At 47.7% G+C, this 17,883-nt stretch overlaps 2 protein-coding genes and 1 non-coding gene across 3 annotated transcripts in view; 2 read left to right on the top strand and 1 right to left on the bottom strand.

Moving 5' to 3' along the window:
* PPEF1 (protein phosphatase with EF-hand domain 1) overlaps positions 1-2,323 on the bottom strand; it is a 128,903-nt gene extending 126,580 nt beyond the window's left edge. The window contains exons 1-4 of the mRNA XM_066250124.1: positions 2,141-2,323; positions 1,395-1,546; positions 1,162-1,208; positions 443-607 (exon numbers count right to left, since the gene is read on the bottom strand). The gene's annotated coding sequence lies outside the window, so the exon portion shown is untranslated. The remainder of the gene's footprint in view (positions 1-442; positions 608-1,161; positions 1,209-1,394; positions 1,547-2,140) is intronic.
* Positions 2,324-3,405: 1,082 nt separating this feature from the next.
* Positions 3,406-3,478, top strand: TRNAV-UAC (transfer RNA valine (anticodon UAC)). Its single transcript has one exon. It is a non-coding gene; the product is annotated as a tRNA-Val (tRNA).
* Positions 3,479-5,633: 2,155 nt separating this feature from the next.
* Positions 5,634-17,883, top strand: part of RS1 (retinoschisin 1) — a 31,852-nt gene continuing 19,602 nt past the window's right edge. Inside the window, exon 1 of the mRNA XM_066249432.1 lies at positions 5,634-5,732. Within this exon, the coding sequence (XP_066105529.1) occupies positions 5,681-5,732 (52 nt within the window). The 5' untranslated portion in view covers positions 5,634-5,680. The remainder of the gene's footprint in view (positions 5,733-17,883) is intronic.

Below are 17,883 nucleotides of genomic sequence, written 5' to 3' on the forward strand. Positions count from 1 at the left end.
ACCACAGAACTTGAGTAGGGTAAGAAGACGGAAGCATTTAAGCAACTATGAAAGGTAGGTAGGCAAAAAGCAACAATTGTCCATCCCTACAGACTTGTAAATGTTTTGAACATGATGAGCCACAAAAGGGGGAAAGTAAGGTGAGCTCTATCATAGTAAGGTAACTACCCACTCTACTTGGTAAATACTTGAGTACTCATTGAAAGACATGGTACAGTTGTTTCTAAGTGAAACCCCGTCAAGTGAGCGTCCTTAATCAGCTCAGTGTTTGGGACCGTGGGCTCTTTGGTGGAGTCACTGTCCATCAGTGAAGCCTAGCCCTAGGGCGGCCACACTGAACATATGAGAAGTTAGAGGACTCAAAGACTTTGAAGTGACTTCTAGTCTTTATTTACTAATTTATGTATTTGTCTTCAAGGTGGTGAGATGCTTATGGGCATACCTGGGGGCGACAGGCCTCACAAATCCCATTGAACAGACTGAGGCGCCGGGCAAAGCTGTGGCCATCTGAGGCACTATCCAAAACTGCTGGTTTCATGGTGAACGCCATCAACAGTTGTTTCTGTAGGTTCTTATTCTTGCTTTTGAGGATTTCAGTTAAAAATTACTAAATATAAAAAAGAAAAAGTATCCGTTTGCTCACTGGCACACATACAAAATATTACAAGAGGCTATGGCACTCTTTTTTTTTTCTTTTTTTGTATTTTTCTGAAGCTGGAAATGGGGAGTTAGACTCCCACATGCACCCGACCGGGATCCACCCGGCACACCCACCAGGGGGTGATGCTCTGCTCATCCGGGGCATCGCTCTGTCGAGACCAGAGCCACTCTAGCGCCTGAGGCAGAGGCCATGGAGCCATCCCCAGAGCCCAGGCCATCTTTGCTCCAATGCAGCCTCGGCTGCAGGAGGGGAAGAGAGAGACAGAGAGGAAGGAGAGGGGGAGGGGTGGAGAAACAGATGGGCGCTTCTCCTGTGTGTCCTGGCCGGGAATCGAACCTGGGACTTCCGCACGCCAGGCCGACGCTCTACCTCTGAGCCAACCGGCCAGGGCCGAGAACATGGCACTCTTATGTGAAAAACATGTAGCGTTTACGGACATGGACCTCCCAAAATCACTCAGGCTTCAGAAGACTGAATATAAGCCCAGCCCTTCCACTTACCAACAGAATGGTCTCAGGCAAGGCATCAATATCTTTGGCTTCTGCTTCTACGGCCGAAAATGGATAGTAATATTTACTACGGTGACCTCATAGGAATGTATGTGAAGGTGCTTTGTAAACCATATTGCACTTCACTCATTAGGGAGACTGTGAGTGCACCTTGAGGGTGGGTGAGGGAGGAACAAAAGTCTTCCTCTTTGTCAAAATGGAGACAAGCAAGACCAGTTTCTCACTAAAGGCAGAACCCCGTGTTGCACGCATCAGAGGGGCACTAGCTTCTTTTCTACATGGAGTGTACGCGTGGGACTTGACCCAAGCTTGCAGTTGGCGAACCCAGCCTTACAGCGAGGACAGACAGCAAGCTGGAGGGAGAGCAGAGCATTTCCTAGACACACAAACCCAAAACACAGCTGGTGAGTAGAATTTTAGGCCCAAGTCTCGGCAGCCTTGTTTTGAATTTACAGGAGTTTGGAAACAGGTGGGATATATTTATTACTGAGCATCGGAGTCATTATGGATCATTGACCAGCACGAAACAGCGCTTTCATGCAGTCATCCGCCAGCTCGTGGCTGTGCACTCACAGCCACCTCACGGTCTCCACCTAAGCACCAAGTCTCAGGAGTCCTCTCAAAACGTAGCAACAAAAAGGCGTTCTGGAAGGGGCCCTACGATGAGTATTACAGGGAGCTAACTAGGGCACAGGAATCCGGTGCTAGAAAACCCAAGTACTAGCTGCAGGCCTACCTCTATTTCTGTGCACAAACCCACATGGCCGATCACTACCTCCATTTTTCCACCTGGAAAGTTGGGATCACATCTAGACCCAGAGGGGAAAGTGGCGGTGTCTTAACCAATCCATGCATTTCATAAAGGGGGACGCTGAGTCTTGGGTGGTGAACTGGCTAGTTCAAGAAGACACAGCTATTGAGTAGCGAAGAGAGGACTAGAATCCAAACCATGACCCCCAGATTAGTGTACCTTCCACTTCCTTCTTTCAAGGGCCTTCTCAGGAAGACAGGAGCTTGCTGAAGGGGTTGCTTTCTTATAATCAGTATCATTTCTCCATCACTCCGCTAGTTTCAGAGGAAGAGGCCAGGAAAAGGGCAGCTGCAGCCCTCAGCCATGTCCCATCCGGCGCTTCCAGATGCCCCCTCCGCCCAACCGCTGCCCCTCAGCCCTGGCTGGACGGCCCAGTTGGTTGGGGCACCATCCTGTGACGTGGGGGGAGGGGTTGTGGGTTCGATCCCGGTTCTGGCGCGCGCAGGAGTCGACCAATGGATGCACGGGTGAAATGGAGCAACAGATCCATGTTCCTCTCTCTCTTTCCCTTCCTCTCTCTAGAATCAATCAATAAATAAAGTAAATAAAGATGCCCCCTACCCACTCCTGCAAAGGTTTCAAGTGGTTTCCAAGCTTGAGGACGGCAAGCGTCCTAGGATGGTGACCGAGACCCCTGCAGAGACACGGTGGGTGTGGCGGGGGTGTGGCGCGGAGCGAATGGCACCGACAGCGCTAACCGCGGAAGAACCAGCAGCGCATCGGGACCCCAGTCCCGGGAAGCACGGCGCCAGGTTCCTGGTGGGTTCAGTGCTCGGAGGTCAACGTTTCGGAATTCTTAGGAACTTCCTAACAAAAGGCACCCTTCCCTTTCCCTCTGCACTGAGTTCTGGAACATGTGTCCGCCCCGCTCCTCCCGCCGGCCCAGCCCACCCCGCAGCCGGAGCACACAGCAGCCCCGCGCCGCTCAGCCCTCCGGGAGGAGGCCGCGGGCACGGCCGGGGAGCCGGGAGCCCACGCTGCGGGCCCAGGGCCCGCTCCCGGCGGCGCTCTGCAGCCCCGGCGCAGAAGCGCCCGGACAGGGCCCGCCGTGCCCCGCGCGCCGCCCGGTCTCGGCTCCGGCCGCGCTCCCTCCACGCCGCCAGGAGCGCCTGCGCGTGCCCGCGGGGACTGGGGACAGGTGCTAAAACGGGCTGTGCCCCAGACACGGGCCACCGCCCCGCTGAGGGAAAGTTTGGGGACAGGTGACTAGCCCGGGGGCGCTCTCGGCGACGGGAAACCTGGCGCGCACTGACAGGGAGCGCGCCTTGCAAGCGCGGGAGCCAGGCCTGGCCACGAACACTGAATCTCAGGAGCGGGGCGGGGCCACGGGAGGTGGAGCTACGACGGAAGGGCGGGGTTTCAGCGGGACGCACCTTCTGATGTGAAGCTATGACTAAGCAAACGTGATCACTTCCCCACGCGGGGGTTCCATAGTGTAGTGGTTATCACGTCTGCTTTACACGCAGAAGGTCCTGGGTTCGAGCCCCAGTGGAACCACGAGACAATTTCATTTTCAACATCTTTTGAGCCACGTCCGGGTGAAAAGGTTGAGAGCAAAAACAAAGTGCTTCGCTTTCTTCAAAAAATTTTGACTTTATTACTTAGAATTCTTTTATATCAGGAGCCTAATGACAGATACCAGTTCCTCCCATCCCGGCAGCCACCGCCCCTTCTGGGCCTTACCCCCACCTGTCCACCCACCAGAGGCACGGTGGGTGGGGGGCGCCCTGGGGAAACGGGCGCTGGGAGGCAGCCAGACCATCCAGTGCAGCCCTTTCCCCGCAAGCCGGGATAGGCTGGTCCCCCGAAGCCTCCAAATAAAATACAGCACTATCACAGCTCTTTGACGGCTGTTCAATTATTAGAGTATTACTACTTATTCTTATTATTAAAGGTTTAATTTTTCATTAAACTTCAAAATATAGAACAGGCCTTGGCGATTCAGCTCAGTTGGTCAGAGCGTCACCCTGATACTACAAGGTTGTGGCCGGATCCCGGGTCAGGGCACATACAGGAGAAATCCACCGATAGGTGTATGAATAAGTGGAACAACAAATTGATGTTTCTCTCTCTCTGAAATCAATAAATAAAAAATTTAAAAATAAAATAGAGAGTAGAAAATAGCCCTTTTCTTGTAAAAAATAACAAAACAGTCCTTTTCATTTTAATACAACAATAGTTTGTTGAATAGACCTTCGTCTGTTAATATACAGTACAGAATAAATGTCAGGCTTGTAGACAGCCAATAAACATGGATGGAATAACGTTTCTCTAGTTCCTTTTTGTTCCTCTTTATTAGTTTAAATTTGAGGGGTTTTCATTATCTTTTCAATATTGTCTGTTTCTTCTTTGACAAGAAGAATGAAGGAAGAGTGTTGGGACTCTGTGGGCTGAGGTGGGATAGTGTAGCCGAGAACGAAAAAGCGAAGGGAAAATGCAGTCTTTTGCTCTGCATTTTTCCAGTTTTGTTGATTGTGTAAATTTGCATCCATTTCTAACTCGAGAATATGACACATGATTTTCCCTGTTATCACAATTGCTTCATTTACTTTTTGTGTATGTGTGACAGAGACAGAGAGACGAACAGATAGGGACAAACAGACAGGAAGGGAGAGAGAAGAGAAGCATTAGTTCTTTGTTTGTGCACCTTAGTTGTTCATTGCTTTCTCGTACGTGCCTTGACTGGGGGGGGGGGGTCAGCAGAGTGAGTAACCCCTTGCTCAAGCCAGTGACCTTGGGCTCAAGCTGATGAGCTTTGCTCAAACCAGATGAGCCCGCGCTCAAGCTGGCAACCTCAGAGTCTTGAACCTGGGTCCTCCGCGTGCCAGTCCAACTCTCTATCCGCTGTGCCATCACCTGGTCAGACTGCTTCATTTACTTTTAACTTTATTTTTTTTACCATTTAAAGTGTAGAGCTCTGTAATGACTCACACAGTTGTGAAATATATATATATATATATATATATATATATATATAATTTCCCATTTAAGTCTCAAACTAGCTCTGTAAAGCAGGCATTATTTTACAGATCAGAGAGTTAAAACACAGAGACCTTAAGTAACCTGCCCAAGGTCACATAATAAGTGGTTAACTGGGATTTGCACCCAGTCTGGTTTGGGAATCTGCTCTTGACCCTGCCTGGTGCACTGAACCCCCTAACCTTGGCCATGTAGATTCTTTCCAATGTTTTATAAATAGCACAGCAATGTACACCTTTGTGTGTAACTGTTCCCCCTTCCAAATTTAGTATTTTCCCGAATGAATAGGTGTGAACATGATGCCAAGTTGCTTTCTAAGCGGGGGATCCATGTCATTTTCACAGACCTCAAGAATGTTAGTGCTTTTGGGCAGAAAATTGCTCAAGGTCACCCACTAGAAGATGATGGCACAGAAAGAATTAAGACCTGGGTCTTCTGATTCTAGTTTCCATTTCCCTCCACTGCTTCCCTTACATTTAAAGGTAGATGAAAAGCTATCTTTTCCTTTGCTAAACTGACCTCAATTGACATTAGATTCCTCCCTAAGACTTCCTTGTCAAGGCAGGTAACTATGTGGGTTAACTTAGTAGGGCTCAGCCAAAGCCCTAAGAACTAAATGGCATAAGGTGCTTAATGAGGCTGGTGCTCACGTTAAGCTCCTGCCCCTGGGGAAGCTGTGCACTTGGATAAGGTAGAGCTGCGGCCAAGGACGAGGGGAGGATGCCACGCAAGATAGAAGGCTTCTTGGTTTTACTTCTCTTTGGCTATGAAGGTATGTGCTGGCCCACCGTTAGCATTCACTGAATACTCAATACAACTGACTTAATAATGTAGCTGATTAACAGAAATGCAACCTGAATGACTGAAATAGTCTTAATTAGCAAGGCATGTTAATTAATTAATATGACTTATTAATATACAGCAGTTGTCTTTGTGTGGATACGGTTTTCTTTGTCTCACCACTGGCTTTCTGGTTGTGAGGAGCCTTCTGAAGTTCAAAAGATGCTTCAAATGGGTCAGACAGAAGGGTCTCAGAAATTGTATAAAATAGCTATAAATTGCAACAATTAGTAGGAAAGTATGGCACGTTCTTAAAATTTTTTAGGAGTCAAAGTTAGAGTGTAGAGCTTAATCTTCTAAACCAGGACGCTATTGAGAGTAGAAGAGGGTGCTAATAATAACTCTGCTGGGACAACAGGTGTGAACCAGGACCGTCCCAGACGAATCAGGATGTGAGGTCACTCCGGTTTAAATATGGATTAACAGAACATGCCAAGTACCACTGGGCTCTAATAGAAAGAATAATCCAACTGACAGAAACCCCCAAAGACTCAATACACTCGATTATTTTTAAATGACTAAATATGGCCCCAGCAGGAGTGATATGCTTACATAGGGGACATTAAAGGCAAATCTCCAAAATGTAATCCAGTTAAACTTTAAAATTTCCAATCTTTGGAATAATATTCTTTCGTACCTCTCTCAACTCTCAAGGAGCCATCAGCTCAGAATTTCTTTTGAGGTTCATTCTGAACAAACTATCTTTTTTGTGGCCATTGATTATTTATGTGTGTAACAGAAAATAAATAAGGAGGGCAAAGAGGAAGAGGCCTTCCCAGCCTGTGAAACAGCTGGTAGACAGACATGACAAAACTCACACAGGCAGGCTCGGAATTCCTCGTTTAAATCATTCTCTCACCCTCTCATATTTTACCGATGGAGTCCTTACATGATTCCCCAATCTCATGGCTTCCGTTATTTAAGTCACATTTCTCAGTATTTGGAAAGACTTGTAAAGATATAATCCCAACGTCATTTTGCAAACCCAAATATATTTCGAAGTAGAGATCATTCAGACTGATTGTCTATTCCCCCCCCCCCCCCCTTGCAATTAGGAGTCAGCAACTCGTCCTAGGAACGCAATACTTTAAGATGCTTTTGTGGTCTTGTTGTTTTTCCTTCCCTTTCTGTACTTTCCTCAGCAGGAAAACTGAACAGCCTTTCAAGGCTTAGATCCCAGTGCCTCTGGTTCTCAGCTATCCACAGGGCTCACCTTGAGATTTCTCTTTGTGACTGGCACTGAATTCATTCATTCATACATTCATTCGTTTGCCTGCTCATTCAAGAGCCCATCCCCCAGTACCTGCTATGGGCAATACTGTGTACGAGCTTGACATGCAGTATTTCGTTATTTTTCACACCCTGCTCTGTGAACCCCAAATGCAAAGAAACCCTATAAAAGTTCACCGCCCCATTTTAAAATTAGACCTGCTCACTCGGGGAATAGCTGCAATAAAAAACATGCTGTCAGGAGGCACAGAGGACGGCATTCTTTCTTACCTGTTTTAGCGCTTACCAATCCTTGTGCGTGTCTGGGGAGCTCCAGAAATTTCCAAATAGAGAATCCCATCTGTCCAGGTGGAATGACATATGGACCAGCAGGGAGGCTTGAGAGGCTGAAATTCTCTTACCTACCTAACCAAGGCCCTCCACCCTCACACAGAGTGGAAGGGAAGAAGTCAGCCGAAAAAGGTCAGTCCTCTGCCCTGAACTACAGAGATGCTCCAGCAGATGGGAAAAAAACTCACAAGATACAATTACTGCACTGAATTAGTTTACAACCCAGATGGAGGACTAAGGCGCAAAGCACATGGAAAAGATAGTCTAGTGCACACTGGGAACTTGAAGATAAAGGTTCTTTGTCTAATTTACTCCTCACTGTTTCTATTCCATGGTGACAGTGGCTCTGTACTCCAGTGAAATAAGGTAAATGGATTGACTTTACTTATGCATTACATGCAGGTTCATTTGGGAACCAGAGTAAAACATTACTTACGTCTTGTAACTGAAGCAGGCTTCTATTTATCTTAGGCTGCACATTTTAGATTCAGTGCCAACAAGGACCTTAGAAATATATTATTAAATTATATGAGTCCTTTACTTAGTCATGGTTATTATATAAAAACAAACAAACAAACACAAAATGACCAAGCTTCATCGTACAGGTGAGCCTCCTCGTTGCTGGTATGTCAACCATAAGGGACATTTTTTTTTAAAGCAGCTTGCTTGAGATGTAATTTACATATCATTAAATTCACCCATTTAAAGTGTGCAGCTCAATGTTTTTTCTTAGTATATTTACAGAGTTTTGGAGCACACAGTCTAATTTTAGAACACTTTCATCACCCTACAAAGAATCCAGTAGACATTAAGCAGTCAGTCCCCGTTTCCCCCTCCTAACACCCCCCTCCAAACACTGATCCACTTCTGTCTCTATAGATTTGCCTATTCGGGACATTTCATTTAAAATGGCATCATAAAACATATGGTCTTTTGTCTGTCACATAGCATATGTTTTTGAGGTTCATCTGTGTCAAAGCAGGTACAGATAACAGATGTACCCATGAATATGTCTGTCACCTAAAATAGTAACACTTCCACAGCAGAAGCGATTTCCTTTTTTCTTCTTCACAGAGAGGGACATTATTTCAGCCTGCTGTTTCTTTCCCATGTCTTATTCTTGTTTCTCAAGTAGATTGGAAGCTGGTTACAGTTTTATCATTCATAACTGTATGCTTTTCTCCTCGGCATCATGTGTTCCCATGGGAAGGAAAGCTCTGTATTTAGTGACACCCAATCAAAGAGACTAAAATAGTCTTTCCTCTGGGCGCCCAGCGCATACCTGTCCTCTTGTGCTTGGAAGGTACATTTCGAGAAATAGGTTTGCCTTGAATTTTCTTGCTATGGCAACAAAGGTTTCCCCATGGAATGGCCCTTTGGCCAAAAGGGCAGAAAGATCCCATGTTGCATGATTCTGAAATTGATTAGTGACAGGCATTTCAGATGCTCCACTGGAAACTGGTCACCTATGGAGGGATCTCAGAAACAGCCCCTGCAAGGAGAAAAATACACAACCACGCAGTCTAAATATTTTACTTCTTCCCTTTAAGGGCTGGCCTGATTTCTTTTGTTCATTCCAACAACGGTATTTTCTGATGGTATAAGATGTTGTAGTCAAACATACTTTTGCTTTTGTTCGCCAGCTTTTTTGGTGATTAATCATTTGGGGGACAATAGCAGCCACGTTGCTGCTCCCTTGCTGACAGCTTTTTCTGTAAAATGCTTGTTGTTGCCTCTCTCTCTGCTCATTTCCATAAGGATCTGGTGCCTCAGAACCCCAGGCTGCTCGCAGACAGACGCTTTCTGGGGAGGGAGCGGGGAGGGAGAATACTCCAGCAATCTGCCCAGCCTCTGAGGAACACAGGAAGCAGCTCTGAAACCAGGCTTCCTCAGAGGTCTCTTCCCCCCACAGGTAGACAGTGGCCAGACCTCCCCGTCCCTTCCTTTGGCCTTCTGCTTTTGTCTGCTGCAGGATGTGGAGCCAGCCCTGCAGGGCCCGCTCCTAGACCCAGGTAAGGCAGAGGCAAGCGGCCAGGTCCTGAGCTTCATCTGAACTCAGGTTTGCTCAGCTGCAGCTCCTAGACCCTCTTCAGCGACACACACGGCCTCTGGAGCAAACTGGCTTGGTTATTAAGGCCACGCTGTCCGGGATCACTCCCCTTGCCTTCGGTCTTGGCACAGCTGATGTTCGCCTGACAGGGCTTTTCTGCATCTTGGCCGTCCCCAGCTTCTCTTAAAGATGGGGGTGGAGCTGAGTGCCACCTGGATGAACAGTCCCCAAATCAGCTAGACTCCAACTGCTCACCTACTATTATTGGGGAGCAGCTGCAGGCCTGAGGCTACGGGTCCCATCCACGCTGTGAGGAGCACAGGCTGCCACCCAGCCCCGCTGGACTTTCCCCTGAGCTCCGGAAGCCTCCAGCGAGCTGCCCACTCGGCCTCAACACTTGGGGGTCCCACTGGCCCTCAGAGGAAACACCCCAACCCCGTTGCCGGGGGCCTCTGCTCCCCCGGGACCTTCTCCCCCAGGAAACGGCAGCTCTACCCTCTGTCAATCAGGCCTCAGGCAGCTTGTTTTCTTTACATCCGTGTCACCTATTGGCAAATCCTTTCGGCACCACCTTCCAAAGACAGTCAGAATCCAGCCACTTCCCATAACCCCCACTGCCAGCACCCAGGCCACGCCACTGTCATCTCATCCCCTGGATGGCATGCCAAGCATCCACCTACCTCAGGGTCTTATAGCTCATTCCATCCTGCACTATTCCCCCACTTCCCACATTAGACGAGAAATTCCAGGAGGGCAGGTGGTGTTCCCATTGTGTTTGCTTATCTCCCCAGCACCTAAAGCTGGCCTGGAATATAGCAGATGCTCAATGAATATTAATAAATGAATGAATGCTTTGGGACAAGTCATTATCAGCTATCTTTTATATTGATTTCTATAATTGTACAGGAGCTTAGATAAACCTGTGGACAAGAAAGAGGTGGGACCCAAGGCTAAAGCAAGTGGTGAGTTCTATACGTGGGACAGAAAAAAGCCCTCTTCACAGGAAAGGGGATCAGCGGCAGAAAAGCTGGGAGGGGAGGGCATTTGAGGCCAAGAAATCCTACGGACAAAGGCATGGCGGCGAGACACCGCCTGGTGCATTTGATGAATGACAGGAGGACAGAACGTAAAAGATAAATTTGGAAAGGTAGGCAGGAGATAGATCGCAGTCCCCTTGAAGAACACATTATTACACCTATTTTAAGAATGTGGAAATGGTCCTGGCAAGCTCAGTTGATTAGAGCAGTGTCCTGATATGCCAAGGTTGTGGGTTCGGGAATCAAAGTCTCTTTCTCTCTCTCTCTCTCTCTCTCTCCCTCCCTCCCTCCCTCCATCCCTCCCCACTTTCTCTCTCTCTAAAATCAATAAATATTTTTTAATGACTGAGGAAATGGACAGATGCAGTCAGACAACTAAAAAATGTCAGAGGAGGAACTCAGACCCTGGCAGAGGGGCTTGGCAGGAAAGTAACAGAACCCAGTTTGCACTGTATTCCATCGGCAGCATGGAGGACGGCTAAGGCATGGTCTCACGGAGCAAGGAGAGAAGCCGGGGGACAGTGGGTGGGGTCTGACGTGCGAAGTGGCAATGGGGGTAGAGAGGAAAGAAGGACCCCAGTAGATACTGAACGTGGGGTTGAGGAAAGAGAGGTGTCCCCGGTTTCTAGCTGGGGTAATAGGTAGACAGCGGAACCATTCAGTAGGCTAAGAAATATAGAAAGAACAATCTGAGGAGGTAATAATAAGGTTGGTTTCTGTGTGTGACAGAGATAGAAAGAGACAGAGAGAGGGACAGATAGGGACAGACAGGAAGGGAGAGAGATGAGAAGCATCAATTCTTTGTTGTGGCACCTTAGTTGTTCATTGATTGCTTTCTCATATGTGCCTTGACTGGGGGGGGGGGCTACAGCAGAGCAAGTGACCCCTTGCTCAAGCCAACGAAATTGGGCTCAAGCCGGTGACCTTGGGCTTCAAGCCAGCCTTGGGCTTCAAGCCAGCAACATTAGGCCAAAGCCACCAACCATGGGGTCATGTCTATGATCCCACGCTCAAGCCAGCAACCCTGCACTCAAGTTGGTGAGCTCATGCTCAAGCCAGCGACCTTGGGGTTTTGAACCTGGGTCCTCTGTATCCCAGTCCAACGCTCTATCCACTGCACCACTGCCTGGTCAGGTATGAATTTGGTGTTTTAAAAAACTTTTTTAAAATGTATAACCTACATACACTTATTGAAGTGTAATAGACATACAGAGGAGGACAGGTAAGTGTACACCACCAATGAATTTTCACCAAAAAACACACCCAAATAACCAGCACTTGGATCAAGTAACAGAATGTTACCAGACACCCTCTCTGGCTTCCTCCCTGCCAGTCCCCACCCTAAGTGTGACCAGGACCCTATGTCTAGTGGCATAGATTCCTTTGGCCTGTTTTTGTACGTGTTTAATGTATTCATAGGGTATGGCCACTTTAGCACCCGACTTTCCACTCAACATTGCGAGATGCAGCATATTGTGGAGTTGTATATGACCCTTTTCATTGCAGAATTGTGGTCCACTGTGTGAATCCACCGCAGCTATCCATTCTACTCTTCATGGGCATACGAGTGTTTCCAGTTTGGAATTACAAATACTGCTGTTATGAATAATACAGAGCATATTTTTGTTTGTTGAAGAACATATGGCCTGACCAGGCGGTAGCACAGTGGATGGAGTGTCAGACTGGGATGTGGAGGACCCAGGTTCGAGACCCCGCGGTCGCCAGCTTGAGTGCGGGCTCACCTGGTTTGAGCAAAGTTTGGACCCAAGGTTGCTGGCTTGAGCAAGGGGTCACTCAGTCTGCTGAAGGCCCACGGTCAAGGCACATATGAGAAAGCAATCAGTGAACAACTAAGGTGCCACACGAAGAATTGATGCTTCTCATCTCTCTCTTCCTGTCTGTCCCTCTCTCTGTCAAAAAAAAAATGTATTTATTTCTGGTGGGTCAATACTTTGACAGTGGAATTGCTGGTTCACAGGGCACATATCTATCCAGCCTTGCTGCAAAGTGCCAAGCAGTTTTTCAAAGAGGTTAGGCCAACAAATACTCCCACTGGTACCCTCTGTGAGCTCAGGGTGCTCCGTGACCTCGCTGACACTTCTTTGGGGCCTATTTTACAGTGAGATACATTTACATGGGGATGTCCAGTAAGCAACTCAATGCAAGAGTCAGAACCCTGGGGTTAGCAACATTCATGAAGAGGGTTGGGAATCATAGTTCTCAAGGGAAACTGAGGAGGCTTATTCGGTGTGGGGGGAAAGCCACGTGAACAATGTGACGGAAGCTAAAGGAAGGTGGGAGGGACTGACAGCACACAACATTGCACCAGGAAGACGGAAGCTCAGTGTTGGAAAGGGTCCACTGAATGTGAAAGGAAGAAGTCATTGGGATCCTTTTAGTCAAGATGGCGGCATAGGTAAACGCGGTATCGCGTCCTCCCACAACCACATCAAAGTTACAACTAAACTACAGAACAACCATCATTCAAAACCACCTGAAATCTGACTGAAAGGAAGTCCTACAGTGATGGAATTAAAGAAGAAGCCACATGGAGACGAGCATGAGGGGTGGAGATGCAGAACAGGCTGGTCCCTCGGCCACATGCGGAGGATAAAAGTGAGGCGGGGCCCTGGCCAAACAGCTGGGTTGGTTGGAGCACTGTCACCATATGCAAAGATTGTCAGTTCAATCCCAGCCCCGGGCACATACAGAAAGAGATTGTTGTAGATATATATATCTCTCTCTCTCTCAAATTGATTAATAAAAACATTTGAAAAAAAATCGGGAGCAATCTCTCCGCTGCAGAGGTTCCCCCTGAGGTGTGAGGGGTCCCTGCCCCACACCACGCTCCCCAGCACAGGGTTTCAGTGCCAGGAAGAGAGGCGCCCATGACTTCTGGCTGTAAAACCCAGCGGGGACTGTGGCTGAGTGACACTGAGGGCTGCAGGAGTCCCAGGCAGCTCCTCTTAAAGGGCCCGTGCACTGACTCACTCAGACTCACTTCCTCTGAGCTCCAGCACTGGGGCAGCAGCTTGAAAGGAACCAGGGACATATGGGAGAAAATGGATTGTTGGGATCAGGACAAGAGCTGGGGGGACAGCTTTCTGCCAGACAAAAGTGCTGGCAGATGCCACTGTTCCTTTTCTGAGGCCACACCCCCACACAGAGCCAGCAGGAGGGTGCTGGTGCCATATCTGAGTTTCCATCAATCTGACTCACACTGTTCCCCCAGCCCAGGTGATTCCCTGAGACCCCGCCCCAGCCAGCCTGTGGGCCCACCCAGGCCATCTCCAGGGGCTTTTCCAGAGGAATGGTCAGTCTGGGCTCATGCTTGGGACTTTCCGAAAACCTCTCAAACAAGCAGCATCTGGCTTCCACGTCCCTCATACGTCTAAGTGGCCGCAGGACTGGCACTAGTGGAGGCTGGCTTTGGTTCACAGCTTAGCTTCTGCTGGGCACCTGCAAGCCCAGAGCAAGCAGCAGCCGTCGCCACATTATTCATAGCTCATGCCGTGTGTCCCCAGGCAGGGCACAGGCAGCAGCTGACCTTGCATTTCCTGGAAGCTCCCAGACCCAGTGGACCCAGAGGACAGTTCCACCACGCTGAGTTACAACCCCACCACCTCCACAAGCGACACACTCGAGGGGCAGGCTCGGCAGAGGCCAAAGCCCCACTGCAGCAAGTCCTGCTCTGTAGGGTGGACTCCTGCACAGCAGCTCCTCCGCTGCAACTGCAGCCAGTCCTTAAGGCTGATCAGCTCGAAGGTCATCCCACCAAGTGATACCAACAGCAAACAAGGCTCAGTTATAAGAGGAGTGCTCACACAGCCCCCGCCGCGGCACACCTGAAGCGCCCAGCTCGGGTGATGGGGAGGCAGTCCCACTGGGTCCTACAGGACACCTACCACACAAGGCCACTCTACCAAGTCTGGAGGACACAGCAGCTCCATCTAGTACATAGAAACAAACACAGGGAAGCAGCCAAAAAGCAGAGACAAAGAAACATGACTCAAAGGAAAGAACAGGAGAAATCTACAGATAAAGAACTAAACACAATGGAGGCAAGCAAACTACTAGGTACAGAGTTCAAAACAATGGTTAGAAGGATGCTCAAGGAACTTAGGAGAACTTCACCAAGGAAATAATAAGCATAATAAAGGACATAGACACCACTGAAAAGAAAGTCAGAAATGAAGGCACACTACCTGAAATGAAGAATAATTTATAGGGAATCAATAGTAAGCCAAGAATCAAACCAGAGATTTGGAACATACGGAAGCAAAAAACGCCCAATCAGAACAGCAGAAAACAAAACAAATAAACAAACAACCAAAAAAACCATGAAGATAGTACAAGGAACCTCTGGGACTACTTCAGGCATACCAATGTTCACATCACGGGAGTGCTGGAAGGAGAAGGGAGGGAGCAAGAAACTGAAAATCTATTTGAAAAATATATGATAGAAAACTCTCCTAACCTGGTGAAGGAAATCGACATACAAGTCCAGGAAGCGAGGGAGTCCCAAGCACAATGAACCCGAAGAGGCCCACACCAAGACACATCATTAATTAAAATGCAAAGGGTTAAAGACAAAGAGAGAATCTTTTTTTTTAATTTTTAAATTTTTGTATTTTTCTAAAGTTGGAAACGGGGAGGCAGTTAGACAGACTCCTGCATGCGCCCGACCGGGATCCACCCAGCATGCCCACCAGGGGGCGATGCTCTGCCCATTGGGGCATCACTCTGTTGCGACCAGAGCCACTCTAGTGCCTGAGGCAGAGGCCATGGAGCCATCCTCAGCACCCAGGCCACCTTTGCTCCAATGGAGCCTTGGCTGCGGGAGGGGAAGAGAGAGACAGAAAGGAAGGAGAGGGGGAGGGGTGGAGAAGCAGAGGGGCGCTTCTCCTGTGTGCCCTGGCCAGGAATCAAACCTGGGACTTCTGCACGCCAGGCCGACGCTCTACCACTGAGCCAACCGGCCGGGGCTGATTAAAGATAGAATCTTAAAAGCAGCAAGAGAAAAGCAGTTAGTTACCTACAAGGGAGCTCCCATAAGACTATCAGCTGACTTCTCTACAGAAACTTTGCAGGCCAAGAAATACTCCAAGTGCTGGAGAGCAAGGACCTACACCCAAGATTACCCAGCAAAGCTATCATTTAGAATGGAAAGATGTATAAAAAGCTTCCCAGACAAAAAAAAAAAAAAAAAAAAAAAAAGCTAAAGGAGTTCATCAACACCAAACAGTATTATACGAAATGTTAAAGGGTCTTCTTTAAGAAAAAGAAGAAAAAATAAAGATAAAAATATATGAGCAATACAATGGCAATAAATATATATCTATCAACAATTGAAACAAATAAAAAACAAAATCAATGAACAAGCGGAGCGGGAACAGACTCATCCATGCAGAGGACATTTTGAGGGTACCAGATGGGCGGGGCTGAGGGGCTGGGTGAAAGGGAAGGATTCGGAAGTAGACTGGCAGTCGCAGGACGGTCACGGGGATGGGTGTCAAGTACAGCCCAGGGAAAAGAGTCCATATTCTAATTACTATGTATGGTGTCAGATGGGTACAAGACTTACCACAATGATCACTTAGTTACATAATGTCTAATCACTGGTTGTACATGTGAAATATAACATTGTATGCCAACTGTAATTGAAAAATAAAAAAAATTATTTTTAAAAAAGCCATTGGTAATTTTCTTGGCTAGCACAGAGCCTGGCCTGCTACCAAGATGGTGCTCCCTAACCTTTATGGCTACCTGAGAAGGTCAATTCTGCCATAGCAGGTAGACCAAGGAGTTTCCAGGAATGAAGAACCAGTGGACAAGCGTCCAGGAGACAGATCTTCGGTAACCACAGTCGAGGGGTGGCCCTGAATGTGCCTGGGCTAAAAGATATGCCCTCATGAGTGCCTCTGCAGACTATGCATAACCTGGCAGAGTATCCACCATGTCTTCTCCTGGGTCCACAGCCCCTGTGCGCAGAGAGCGCGGCTTCCATTACAGAAGCCCCTGGGGACACACAAAAGTGATCTGTGGAATGGGTAAATATATATTCTTTAAATAAAGGCACAATCTGAAAAAGAGTTGTATAATTGTTATAAACAAAGATGACACCATTCCTTTACTCTGTAAAACACTCTGAAAGCGTTTTGGGGGGCACGGGATCTAATTTTTATGTAGGAAAAGCGGTTAAGGAGGGACTTTTAGTTCTTGCTGCCTACAGTCAGGTTTGGGTTGACGTTTTCTATACATAGGTATGTGTTGCTTTTATAACCAGAAAAGACACGAGGGTATTTTCTTTGTTGAAAAGGAGAAATGGCACTTTGGTGCTTTAACCCAGAGCTAATGGGACCTTGTGCAGTGATGGAAATGTGTATCTGTGCAGTAGCCACTAGTGACATGTGGCCAGTCCAGTAAGCACTTGAGATGTGGACAGTGTGACTGAGAAGCTGGATTTTCAATTTTATTAATTTTAGTTAAGTTAAATTCAAATAGCCATAACGGACTAGTCAAATGTGCATTCATTCTTTTTATTCACCCTTCCATAAAGATAGCTCATGTTAGTTTTATTTTATTTTATTTTATTTGCATTTTTCTGAAGCTGGAAACAGGGAGAGACAGTCAGACAGACTCCCGCATGCGCCCGACCGGGATCCACCTGGCACGCCCACCATGGGGCGATGCTCTGCCCACCAGGGGGCGATGCTCTGCCCATCCTGGGCGTCGCCGTGTTGCGACCAGAGCCACTCTAGCGCCTGAGGCAGAGGCCACAGAGCCATCCCCAGCGCCCGGGCCATCTTTGCTCCAATGGAGCCTTGGCTGCAGGAGGGGAAGAGAGAGACAGAGAGGAAGGCGCGGCGGAGGGGTGGAGAAGCAAATGGGCGCTTCTCCTGTGTGCCCTGGCTGGGAATCGAACCCGGGTCCTCCGCATGCTAGGCCAACGCTCTACCACTGAGCCAACCGGCCAGGGCTCATGTTAGTTTTATGTTAAATTTTGCACACTTTCAATTTTCCAACATCATTTATATGGTATTTATACTATAATTGTGGTTTGATACTTCCTGTACATAACCAACAAACCTAAAAAGGATTTTCTAAACACTGTCTTAACCCTAAATAACCTACCTAGATGTATAACAGTGGGGGAACTGAAAATCCACTCCTGAATAGCACACTGAGCAGACATCATATTTAGGGATGATGATGGAGTCAATAAACAAAGGGAAAAACTTGCACTGTTAATGTTAAGTGGAAAAAGAATGTCGTAAACATTGGTTAGATAGTAGGTTCTCACATATGCTTTTATTTTATTTTATTTTTTTAGCACGAGAGACATAGACAGACAGACAGACAGACAAGAAGGGAGAGAGATAAGAAGCATCAGTTCTTCATTGCAGCACCTTAGTTGTTCATTGATTACTTTCTCA

This window comes from Saccopteryx bilineata, chromosome X (genome assembly GCF_036850765.1).
Source record: "Saccopteryx bilineata isolate mSacBil1 chromosome X, mSacBil1_pri_phased_curated, whole genome shotgun sequence".
Lineage (NCBI taxonomy): Eukaryota > Metazoa > Chordata > Mammalia > Chiroptera > Emballonuridae > Saccopteryx > Saccopteryx bilineata.